Source organism: Mustela nivalis, assembly GCF_964662115.1.
Source record: "Mustela nivalis genome assembly, chromosome: 11".
Lineage (NCBI taxonomy): Eukaryota > Metazoa > Chordata > Mammalia > Carnivora > Mustelidae > Mustela > Mustela nivalis.
The window spans coordinates 45,439,395-45,452,130 of NC_139030.1; the positions used below are offsets into that span (position 1 = coordinate 45,439,395).

At 34.3% G+C, this 12,736-nt stretch overlaps 2 protein-coding genes across 3 annotated transcripts in view; one reads left to right on the top strand and one right to left on the bottom strand.

Moving 5' to 3' along the window:
* The window catches only part of SCRN3 (secernin 3), a 345,735-nt gene that overhangs the window by 266,200 nt on the left and 66,799 nt on the right, over nt 1-12,736 (bottom strand). The window lies entirely within an intron of this gene.
* OLA1 (Obg like ATPase 1) overlaps nt 1-12,736 on the top strand; it is a 180,079-nt gene that overhangs the window by 119,534 nt on the left and 47,809 nt on the right. For both annotated transcript variants that reach the window (XM_082689563.1, XM_082689564.1), the window contains 2 exons: nt 9,901-9,981; nt 10,295-10,392. In XM_082689563.1, coding sequence (XP_082545689.1) covers nt 9,901-9,981; nt 10,295-10,392 — 179 coding nt within the window. The remainder of the gene's footprint in view (nt 1-9,900; nt 9,982-10,294; nt 10,393-12,736) is intronic.

Genomic DNA, 12,736 nt, shown 5'->3' on the forward strand with positions numbered 1-12,736 from the left:
AACAAATTACTTCCAGATTTATATCTCTATCCCTTTTCTGCCCTTGAAGCTCCAGACTAATGTATTTCATTCCTGACTTTGATATCTTATGGGGTTCTCAAAGATATCTCAGAGTTAGCCCATCTAATATCAAATTCAAGGATCCCCTCCTTAACACCTGATTCTTTTCCACAGGTTTTTATTTCAGTGAAATGTACCACTATCTATTAGATTATGCAAACCAGAAACCTAGCCATCTTTGACAGTCTCTTCCCATCATTTCACATATTGAGTCTGTCACTGAATTCTGACAATATGTAAGTATAGGGATATGATAATATGCCTATATTTTCTTATATGTGGAGACAGAGAAAGGATAAAACAAAATTGGCAAAATGGTACATTAATGGATCTGGATGTACAGACATTTCTCAATTATTCTTGTAGCTTTCCTTAAGTTTAAAATTATTTCAAAATAAACAATAAAATGTTTTATGATTTTAATGTATAGAGATACAGTGAAAATATATGACAATAATAGCATAATCAGTGGGAGAAGGCAATAATAGAGTGAAAGAGTAGAGTAGTAATACTCCAGTTAAAAGACAAAGAGTTTGGTTGTTCTTCAGATAGTTAAATTTAGTTAAACATAGAATTGCCATATGAGGGACGCCTGGGTGGCTCAGTTGGTTAAGAATTGCCATATGACCCAGCAGTTATTCATGAATTGTTATTTCCCAAAAACTTTAAAACAGGTACTCAAACAAATACATGTACATGCATATTCACAGCAGTGTTATTCACAATAACCAGAATGTGGAAAACAGCCCAAATGTCCATCAGAGATGAGTGGATAAACAAATTGTGGTAAATCCAAACAGTGGAATGTTATTTAACCTTAAAAAGTAACAGTACCAGAGAGACAAGCCAAGAAACATACTCTTTTTTTTTTTTTTTTAAGATTTTCTTGTTTTATTTTATTAATTTATTTGACAGAGAGAGAGAGATCACAAGTAGACAGAGAGGCAGGCAGAGAGGGGAAAGCAGGCTCCCTGCTGAGCAGAGAGCCTGATGGGGCTCCATCCCAGGACCCTGAGATCATGACCTGAGCCGAAGGCAGAGGCCGAACCCACTGAGCCACCCAGGCTCCCCCAAGAAACAGACTCTAAACTATAGAGAATAAACGAATGGTTACCAGAGGGGAGGTGTGTTGGGGGTTGGGTGAAATAGGTGATGAGGATTAAGGTATACACCTATTGGTCATGAGCACTGGGTGATGAATGGGATTGTTGAATTACTGTATTGTACACCTGAAACTAATCTACAACTTTATGTTAACTATATTGGAATTTTTTAAAAAGGAAAAAAAACAAAAAGTAAATTACTGCTTATGCTAAATGTGGTTCAACCTTGAAGACATTATGCCTTACATAATATCTTACACTGAATGATTCCATTTGTGTGAAATCTCCAGAATAAGTAAATTCATAGAGAGAGGACTGCAGATTGGTGGTTACCAGGGACTAGGGGAAGGGGAGAAAGGGGAGAAACTGCTCAGTGAATATGAGATTTTATTTTAGTGTGATAGAAATGTTTTGGAAGTAGATAGAGGTGATAGTTCCATAACATCGTGAATATACCAAGTTTTTAGTACTAAATTACTTAAGAATAATTTTATGTTTATGTGAATGTATGTGAATTTTATCTCAATAAATTTTTTTAAAATTAAATAAGACAGAAAAATGTCAGATTGGATTTTAAGAGCCTACTTCTATGCTGCTTACAAGACACACATCTTACATGGAAATGCAAAGGTCCAAAAATAGTCAAGATGGTCTCAAAAACAGAGATAGAGGATGTGGTACACATGAACCTTATATCAAGATTATTCTAAATCTGCAGTGGTTAAGACAGTTAAAGGATAGACAAATTCATATGGAATGGAATGGATATACAGACACAAATACAGTTTGGTTTGTAGTGAAGATGGTACTGCAGAAAAACAGAAATGAATGATTTTCTTAAGAAATGGTGTTGGGTCAGTTGTATATCCTGTAGGAGAGAAAATCCTCACCTAATTCATACTATACAAAAAGGTAAAGTATACATAAAGTAAAAAAGTAAAAATGAAGCTCTTATGGAATAAAACAACTATTACATAGCATAAAATATTTTCATGACCCTGTAATAGACAAATATTTTTTAAACAAGATACAAAAAGCAGTAATCATAAAGGAAAAAATATTTTTAAAGGATTTATTTATTAAAGAGAGGGGGGAACACTTGCACATGCACGTGGTGGGGAGTGGCAGAGGAAGAGGGAGAGAGAGGGTCTCAAGCAGATTGTCCACTGAGTGTTGAGCCCGATGTGGAGCTTGATCACCACCTGAACCAAAACCAAGAGTCAGACACTCAACCGACTGTGCCGTCCAGGTGCCCCTAAAGGGAAAGATTGTAAAGTTGGACTGCATTCACATTCAAGCTTCTGTTAAACAAGAGAGAGAAGAGGTAAGCTACAGAGTGAAAGAAGGTATTTGAAGCATCTAACAAAGAACTTGTCTATAAAATATGCAGAGAACGACAAATAAATAAGGAAAAGACAGCCCAATAGAAAAATGGGCTAAAGATTTGAGCATTACTTCCTGAAAGAGGAAGTCCTCCATTACTCTTTAGGGAAATGCAAATTCAGACTATAGTAAGATAGCATCCTAAATTAAGAACACTGACAATACCAAGTGTTGGAAAGAAAACTGATTAGCAGTATATGCTAAATGCACTGTAAATATATGACCTATGATAGTGTCCATCCAGTCTTAGGTGTATACTCAAGAGAAATGCATGTACACATTTACCAAAATACATGTACAAGAATGTTTATGGCAGCTTTATTCATAGTAGCTTTTAAAGTATAAACAACCTTAAGTGTCCAACAATGGAATGGAGAAATACACTGCGGAATCTTCCTATAGGGGAGTATTACATGACAAAGAAAATACATACTGCTACTACATCTAACAACATGGATGAATTTCACTATGTTGAACAAAAGAAGCTAGACTCAAGATAATGCATATTTTATGATTCCATTTCTATAAATTTCTATAAATTTCATCACAGGCTAATTTGTGATGCCAAAAAAGCCAGTATAGTGATTATCTCTTGAGAAGAGTGAAACATTGTGACTGCATTGCTAATAGTATTCTGTATATTGGTCAGAGTAGTTACAGGTATGTGTTCATTCTGTGATACTTTATCAAGCTCTATACTTATGTAGTATACACTGAGTATATTAGATACTTTAGTATAACTCTTAAGTTTGACATTCAATCCACTGAGTAGTCTCTTCTGCTTGTATCAGTTGAATTTTCAATTTGAATTTTTATTTTCCTACTTTTATTTCCTGCTTTCTACTTAGATTTTGGTTTCCTTGTAAATTTTTCTTAGTTTGTCAACTCTTAACATTTCATCCATTTTTTTCTGACATTAATCTTCTCTCTTTATGGCTTTATGCACCTGTTTCATAGGTGCTGTATCTTTTTGCATTCTGCCAAGTATGCCAGATAATTCATTAAGAGGGTATGGGTGCACACACACATGCATGATCATTTTCTTCTTCCTTTCATTCCTTATTGAGTAGCCTTTTTATTAAAATCAAATTTGTGGACTCCACACCCCATCCCTACCACCTTCCTTGAACATGGTAAAATCCATTCAAACTGATTTACGGGGATCATGTAGGATTGTTGCCTTCTTCTTTATAGTGATGTTAAAATCCTCTTGAAATCTATACCTTGAGAAGGAATTGGGTGTCCATTCTGGTTGTTAGTTTATGGTTGACAGATCAAGAGCTTTGCTGTGTTAACTTCTCACTGTTTACTTTGGTGAATTATATAACTAAAACCCACAACTACCAACATGCATTCTACCCAGGTTATTGGTAGAATTAACCTATTATTTCAATTCTTGGATGACATCTTCCTTACGTGTGCATGCATGCAAGTGTGTGCACACGTGCGTGCGTGCACACACACACACACACACGCGCGCACACACACAGCCATGCAGAACATTGCTGCCAGTTGTCTTAGTTGAGTACTTTGTTGATTCATTTCTGGGAGTTTTAGTCACTGAAGTGTGTAAAAAGATGGAAGTCAAGGATCAGTACTCCTGCCACCATAAACAGCATTCATTTAGTAGAGCAACAAACGTTTAATATTCTGATTCAGGCAGATCTTAAATATCAAGTTAGAATATACAAAGGAGGTCTGTTTCATGAGAGAAAACAAATGTCCTTGGTAAAAGGACATTTCCTTGAGATATTTAAAGTGGATGCTCTGGCTTGGAGCAAGAAGAAGCTATATTACTGGACTCCTAGCCAGACTATTTTGAGCTGAAGCCCTGACCCCCATTTTGGTCCGAGTGCATTGTTGACTGTATTAGTTAGAGCCACCTAACCAGCACAGATCAGCTCATCTGGGTGTCAGCATCAGGTATTGAGATAGTGGATTTGGCTAGAGGGAAGTATCAGACTTGGAAGCTATAATTATTACAGAATAAGAGTGAGTCACTTTGATAAATTGCCAGGTCTTTTCTATTTGTTCATCAAATTTTAGAATTATAGATGGTGAGCAGTGAATAGATGAAGTCCTCCCTTCCCCCTCACACTGTAAATATTGCCATTTTTTTTCCTGTTGTAAAGATAATGTTTTTTGGTTAAAAATGAATAAAACAGCATTGTGGTTTTTAAAAAGAAGGCAGACAGGGAAGGTTTCTCTGGTATCCAATCTTCTAGAAATTTCTGTTGCTAGTAGTTTTGTAGGGCATCTATCCAGTTTCATTATTTGAGTGCATTTGTTTGTATGTATTATATATAGTTTCAAAACCACAGATGGAATCATCTTATACATTCTGCCATAAATATTAACAACTTAATACCTGTTGAGTATTTACTGTGTACCTGGAGCTGAGGCAGTTACTTTACATGTATTTTCTTATTTAATCCTAATAATCACCACATGTTGAATTGGAACTATCCCAATTTTACAAAAGTAAAATTAGAGATGTTACGTAACTTTTAAAAAGTCACGCAGGTAAAAAGTGGCAGAGCCAGAACTCAAGCCCAAATCTTTTTGGTGGCAAAATTCATACTCTTAGCTTTATTTCATTGTTCTGAACCTGCTTTTTTCACTTACAAAGCATTTTGGACATTTTCCCATACAAATGTACATACAACTATGGCTAGTCTTAATGGATAAAAACTGTTCTGTTATGTGAATATCCCATAATTTATTAGCAAATCTCCAGTTAATCGCTTTTTAGGTTGTTCCTAATCCAAATCTCCTTGTGCTAGTATCATACTATTCTAATTACTGTAGCTTTATGGTTTAATACATAGCAAGGCAGGTCATGTATTTTTCTAAGTATTTTTTATCTTAAGCAGTTCATTTTTTTAGAATAATAATATATTCAATTTATAATGTTCTCCAACATCCCTGTTATGATTTTAACTAAAATTGTGTTATACGTTGTAGTAGCTAGAATTTTTTTTTTAAGGTTTTTCTTATTTATTCGACAGAGACACAGCAAGAGAGGCAGGGGGAGTGAGAGAAGGAGAAGCAGGCTCCTTGTGTGGGGCTCGATTCTAGGACCCTGGGATCATGACCTGAGCTGAAGGCAGATGCTTAATCACTGAGCCACCCAGGTGTAGAATTTTTATCAGCATGCTAACCAGTACAGATGAATTTGGGTGAGCCTCTGGCTGCAACAAGTTTTCAGTTAGTGTCTCTGGGCTTCAAGTCTGAGAGTCCATGGACCTAGAACATTTACTTAATTGGCTGTGTTGGGGGCATTTGAGTATTGCTACAAAGTCACTCACAACCTGGTTTTTAGATTTGGGCATGATGAATTCCTTTTAAAAGGATTTGGAAGATATATGCCATCATCCCTCAAAGGCACATAAATTAAACATAGAACTTTATATATAATTTCAGTGTGTTAGGAAATCCCTGAAATCTGTTTATGGGTCACAGATTAATAATTCTTGCTAAGAAACAGAAGAATACCAGAATAGAGAAGTCTAGTATGTAGTCTTAGAGTCAGGTATGTTATTGTATGCAAAGAAAAATACTACTTTTGTAATGGATTGACAGGTATTATTAATCTCAAATAGGAGGAATATTAAATTTCTCTGATGACCTTGGATCAAGAATGAGGATTGGAATAACAACCTTGGGAATAACTAGCTAGGCTAAACAAAGAGCAATTGGAAAAACAGTAAGGAAGACAAATATGCCAGGGTGATTGGACAGAACATGAATTTTTGAGTCACTTAGACCTGAATTTGAATCTTTGCTCTGCCATTTGCTGGCTATGGAAATTTAGGCAAATCACATGTTCTCTGTGAGCCTAAATAAATTACAACTGCTATTAGCAACAATAATAAAATACATCAAGGAAACAGAACACTTCTTAAGTTAAATGTGAAACTATTAGTAAGAAGAGTCAAAGCAGATGAGTGAGGAATTCAAGGTGACTTTGGATTTTCTTTTTAGTTAAAAGGTAGTTATTCAGTATAAACTAGTTTTTGTTAATACTAGACACCTGAATTGAGATTTCACTAAGAAAGCCAGTATTGTTGGTAAGCCTTCAGAAATTCAAAGAAAAGGACTAATGAACAATATTCATATTGGAGAAGATTTATATGTGCTTTAAGGGAGTACCCAAGAGATTATGTTGCCATTTTGCAGATGACTAGTATTTAATCTTTCACCTATCATGATAACAATGGCAACAGTTCACATTTATGGAGAACTTATTCTGTGCCAAAGACTGTGCTAAACACCTTATATGCATTATCTCTTTTGATTTTCACAACAACCCTGGGGAGTAGATAGTGTCATCATCAATGTTAAGCAATGAAGTAATAGGTCACAGGCCTGGTAAATGGTAAACCTAGGATTTATTTTCACGCTTAAGCATTAAGCTGTTACCTCTCCAATTAGTATACTCACACCACTGCAAAATAACCAAAAAGTTCAAATATCCAGGAAGTTTTACATAATTGTCATCATGTGTATAGGATTTTGAAAGTGAGGACTTCGTTAAAGTTATCAAAACAAAAGTTATCCTTCTCCATCTGTATTTCTACATAATGATGTTGCTAAGGATATTAATAAAATCTTAAAGTATTAAGACTAGTTAAGCATTAAGGTGTTTTTGTGTTTTTATTGTATTCCCAATTGTTAGGAGTAGGGTAGGTATGTATTAGATTATTTTCTCAGTCAACTATATTCAGCTAACTGGACCTTTTAATGTTCTCATCATAAGTGTTGATACATATATTTATATACATATAAGCATAAGAAAAATTTTAGTCCATTATTATATATAAATTTGTCCAAATGTTTTCTTTCATCTGATTAGAAGTTTTTCAGGTAAGGAATGTTAAAACATCTTTTAATTTTTTGCTAAAATTAAAATTAATTCTTAAGTAAGAAAAACAGCACATTACAACTATACCATATAATGATCATTTATGTGTGATCTTCTTATCTGAGAAGGATCTTGTTTTGTCTTCAGTAAACTGGCATCTTTTAATAATCTAAGATGTCGTTTCTTGGCTGTTCAGTCTTTCATAGAGCTAATGAAGAGAGTATTGGGTAAAAAAAGAAGAATTTTAAATTTTAAAACATTTTTACTTTCAACTCGTCAAATACTTGGTCATACTCTATAAATTTTTCTTAAAAGGTTTGAATGTGGCTTTAATGAACATACTGTTTGAGAGCTTTAATTATGAGTAAATTCTCTTTAAAATTTGACTGTTTCTAATTGGTAGTATAATGTGTTGGTGTGAGGAGAAAAAAAAAAAGATTATGTGATAAGATTTCAGTGTCTGGAGTGATTGTGTAGTTAATTTAAAATGAAAGAGAAATACTGAAATTCCTTCACTGGTGATCATCGTTTATTGAGGCCCTTTGGTTTTGTAAAAATGTTTATAGTTACAACAGTATGTTATACTTTTTATATGATTAAAATTTAATTTCCTTCCTTATTTTTGGTTTGGCTTCCTTTTGTCTATTTTCTTCTCTTTTCTTTAATTGAAAAAACGAATGGAACCAAATATAAGATGGTACCACTGTTTTCTCCTTCTTTTGTATAATCTTGTTGCGTGTCTCTACATAAGCTGTTCTGGCCACTCATCATAGTAACCAGCTGGGCCATTTCACCTGCTGGAGCCATTAAAGAGGACTCTCTCCCCCTAGATTAATCCCCTCCGACATTAGTTTTTTGCACTGACAACTGGAGCAGGCATTCAGAATTTGCAGGTGGCCAGTGTGACGCACATAATTGCCTACAATTTTAGGCAATGAATAAAAATGGTCTACATTACTTGTCAAAGGTTGTATATGCAGTGCCAAGTGAGATCTATGGGAAGCCTTTTAGGGTTTAAAGAACAGTTAATAGCAAGGCTGCACAGGGCTTTTTTAATCATAATGCATTTGTAATATAGCACTTTGATCTTCTCCTTGTAGGAAATGGTGTTACATTAGCCACTTTTAAACATTTATGAGTGAAATTCAGTTATAGAAGAGTAAAAGTGATTATTCTTAAGCAGAACATGTTAGATTTCATTAAAAGTTTTCAGCTTGCCCCTTCCTTGTTAAAATCTGTGGGAAGTCCTTTTCCTGGAGAGTTTCAAATCAGGATCTAAGGACATAGGGCTTTTTCCTTATTTTTCCTGTTGGTAACAGCAAGATTTGGAAGGAAGGTATACTAAATATTGAGGTAATTTATACAAGTGGATATTTATAGAAAAATAATTGATTTATAGTAAAGTAAATACATCAATAAAAGCCTAAAAAAATCTATTACTGATAATTGTGTATTACAATAAATTTGTAGGAAATGCATATTTAAAACATATCCATAAATTATCTTTAACAACAACAACAAAAAACCAGATGACTCTCAAACGCACTTCTTCTGGAAGAGCTAAGTTTGACCTTTCAGACCCAAGAGCCTTTTATTAACACCTGCCTGTAAGAAGAACCTTGCCACACGCAGCTTTTAGATTCAGAACCACAAAACTGATGAGGAAAGACTTGAAGGGTTCAGTTTGTGTCACTTGCTGTTTGCCGTTTCCATTTCACAGATGATTAATCTTTCTGTGAAGAAAGGCTAGAGAAACAAAGCACATTGGGCTCTTCCTGCAGTTACTCCTTCTGAATGCACACTAGCTTGCTAACTAAAAGGCCTTTAGATTTCCAGCAGAGAGAGATGTTCTGAAAGTGAATGCAGCTGGTTGGAGGTCACCAGTGCAGGGCTCTTGCCATTGTGTAATGGAGGCTTTGGCAGGTTGGGTGGGGGGGGGGGGTTGTTGGAGCAGGGACAGGAGAAGTGGGCAGGAAGAAGGTGTTGGCAAAAAATTAATTCCGAATTAAAAGGGTTTGGCCAGTTGATTTAATATTTTGGAGGGTAGATCATCAGTAATAGGTTCAATTTTTTCTATTTTGTTTGTTTTTCTTTTTAAGGAAGAAATTATAATTCAGTCTCTTTCCAGTATTCCCCCCTCCCTCCATTTCCTAATAAGCATGTTTATCTTGTAAGTGGCATCACTAGGTGATACTGAAATATTATTAGCTCTTATAGTCTTTGGTGTATGTGAATTGTCTTGAAATTTTTAAGACTATAACTAATTTTGCTAGTATTCCACATTTTATATATTAAAATGTTAATGCCACAATGTTTCATTGGTATTTGGATTTTTAATGAGTTATTAAAAAATAATTATGTGTGTGACTTAGTTCCCCTTTTGTATAAAATTGTTTTTACTTTGAGGATTTGAAAACTTTTAATTTTAGTATTTAGTATCTGAATGTTCAGTGTCCATCTTGTATTTACTTTTTTCTCAATCTTGTGCAGGATATAATGTGCAAAGTCAAATCCTGGGTTATAGATCAAAAGAAACCTGTTCGCTTCTATCATGATTGGAACGACAAAGAGGTAAGTTGTAACTATCATGCCTTCTATTCCTGCCTTGGCATTGACTTCTTAGGGAACAAATTAGATTTTCCATTATTATATATATAATTACTGTTAATATCTAGTTAAACTTTATTTCCGTCAATGATTGCTTACTACCAGGCTTGTTATTACTTTCTTTTCCCCTACTCCTGATATTTCATAACTGCTAATTTCTTGGAAACAAGAATTTTGAAAATGAAAATGGCTACTTGTTTGACAAGAGTTTATTCTCAAGTTACTCAATGACTTGCTCAACTTTTAAAAAAGATTCTTTCTCTATCTCCCACTCTAGATTGAAGTGTTGAATAAACACTTATTTCTGACTTCAAAACCAATGGTATACTTGGTTAATCTTTCTGAAAAAGACTACATTAGAAAGAAGAACAAATGGTAAGTTTTTCCCCCTCAGATATATTCAGACGTATCCTGGCTCTACCCATAAACACACGTACATATGAACTTATGGCTATGTTAGATTTTAGTATTTTTTCTCCTTATTATTAAAAAGTTTAAAATGGGTGAGAGAGCTTTGTCTGGTTTTGTACATTCTGAGATGAATCTCCTAATTGATCTACACTGAGAGAACGTAAGAAGAAACAAACAGAATTAAATTAGGCAATATTGAATCATGTGTATTTACTTATTAAATTTAAATTTAATAGATGTTACTGTTTGTTTCCTTTGCAAAATGAGAATAAATGTAGTTAGAGTGAAAAAACTTTTAAACTGGGAATTTCTAACTGTGTTGATACTATATGTGGCCTTAAAATATCCACTTGAGATTATAGCTAAGTATAAGTTTTAAAATCCAGATCAAATGCTTTAAAATTTTTTTTCAACTAAAAATACTGTATGTGAGTGGGGAGAGGAAAGGAAGGTATCTGCTTCAAATACTTGTAAAGTGTATAAAGGTAAAAACTGCGCATTCATGTGTTGTCATTCTTGACATGTAACCTAAATGTACAAGGTTTTCTTTCATTCACTAATAACTTCAGAAACTCATACTTCTGTAACGTGTGGGCATGTGCACATTTGGCATTGCACTCACTATGACTTGCCTCACGGGACCCTCAGTATTTCATACTATTAAGTCATACAAACAAATCAAAACTATCCGGAGCAAAATATCTGCGTTCTCCTAAAATATATTGTCGGTTTTCCCCTGTACTTCATTAAGTACTTAGATGCACATGGTTTCAATTTTCCATTAAAAATTCTCATTTCCATATGATATCAAAGAGTGAGAAGCTTTAAACTGAAAAATAAACATTCATAGACTGGAAGCCAAAACAATAATTAATGTCAGATGGTTAACTCCAATAAATGATTAGAATAAATTCTGTGAAATTACTGCAACTAAAAATGCCCCATTGATATTACTTTAAGACATTTTGTGTTCCTGATAGGAAACTGAATTTGTCTTCTTTATTGGTACGGTTCTAGAAAGCATAAACCTAACATGAAAATTCAGTTCTTACTGGTCAGTGTCCTCCAATAGATAATTAACTTTAAAACAATCAGTACTGTCTTATTTCAAATTCTTATAAATTTGATGACTAATGTGTTAAAAATTATTACCTTTGGGAAGGAATTTTAAAATTTATTACTTGACCTCAGTTAATAAATCTTATTGTTGTATGAATGGTAAGGTTTCCTGAGGCTTCATGAAACAATACAGACATCAAAGTTTACATGAAAAGGGATGAGTCAGTTTCCTTGCCCAAAGGGGCTTCTCACACCTGTATTTGGATGATTACAGGTAGAACTCCCTGGCTCTAATTGTATAGTAAATACCATTTCCCAGACCCTAATGGTAGACAGACTGCTTGGGAGACGCCAGTCTGTGATTTAGCTGTCGCCAGACACCCCATGTTTTTTGAGACCAGTTGTGATGATGATATGGTTATAGCCAATTGAAAGCAAACTCTTGTCTAAATAGCAAATTTTAATTTATAAAGATGTAGAGGTATGGATGATCCTATTTATAAAACCAAATTTTAGATTTTATATATAACTAATGATCTGGTTTGGGGCTATGTGTATGTTTGGTGGGGTGGGTGGGGGGAATCAGATCTTGTGGAAGTTAGTGTAATTGTAGCTGAAAGATCAAAGACTGGGTAACTGAGTGATGTTCCAGAAGAGAATTTACCACATAGCCATTTTCTGTACAGTTTCTGCCGCCTGCTGTTCCTATTTTCCCTCAAGCTAGCCATTGACTACCCCCTGTGCATCCCTGCTCGTAAAAAATGATTGAGGAAGTATTTGTCATGTATTTATGAGTGGGAAACATTGTGTGATAGGGAATGGCATCTACTGGAGCCAGAAAGATTGCCATTTTCCTTTCATTCAGCCACTCTGCTACAGCTTTAAATCCTCTGTTTATGCAACATAGCCTTTGTATTAAAGTGCAGAATAAATTTTTATTATGAAGGATACGAACACTAGGTTTTCATCGTTTATAACACTGCAAGCAGATGTAAATAGTTAAGATACATTTTAACTACTAAATCCTTTTAATTTGTGTTAGCATCTTGTTTTTTGGTAGCATTTATATCTAAGCTCCATTTGCTTGCATTAGCTGCTCCTTTAGCAAAAGAAAAAGTTTCTGTTTTTTAAAGTTATTATGTAATATTAGTGTAGCAAATTAAGACTGATGCAGGAATATTATGTAATATTAGTGTAACAAATTAAGGCTGATGCAGGAAGTAGTAATAACTATTTTCATGGGTCTTTT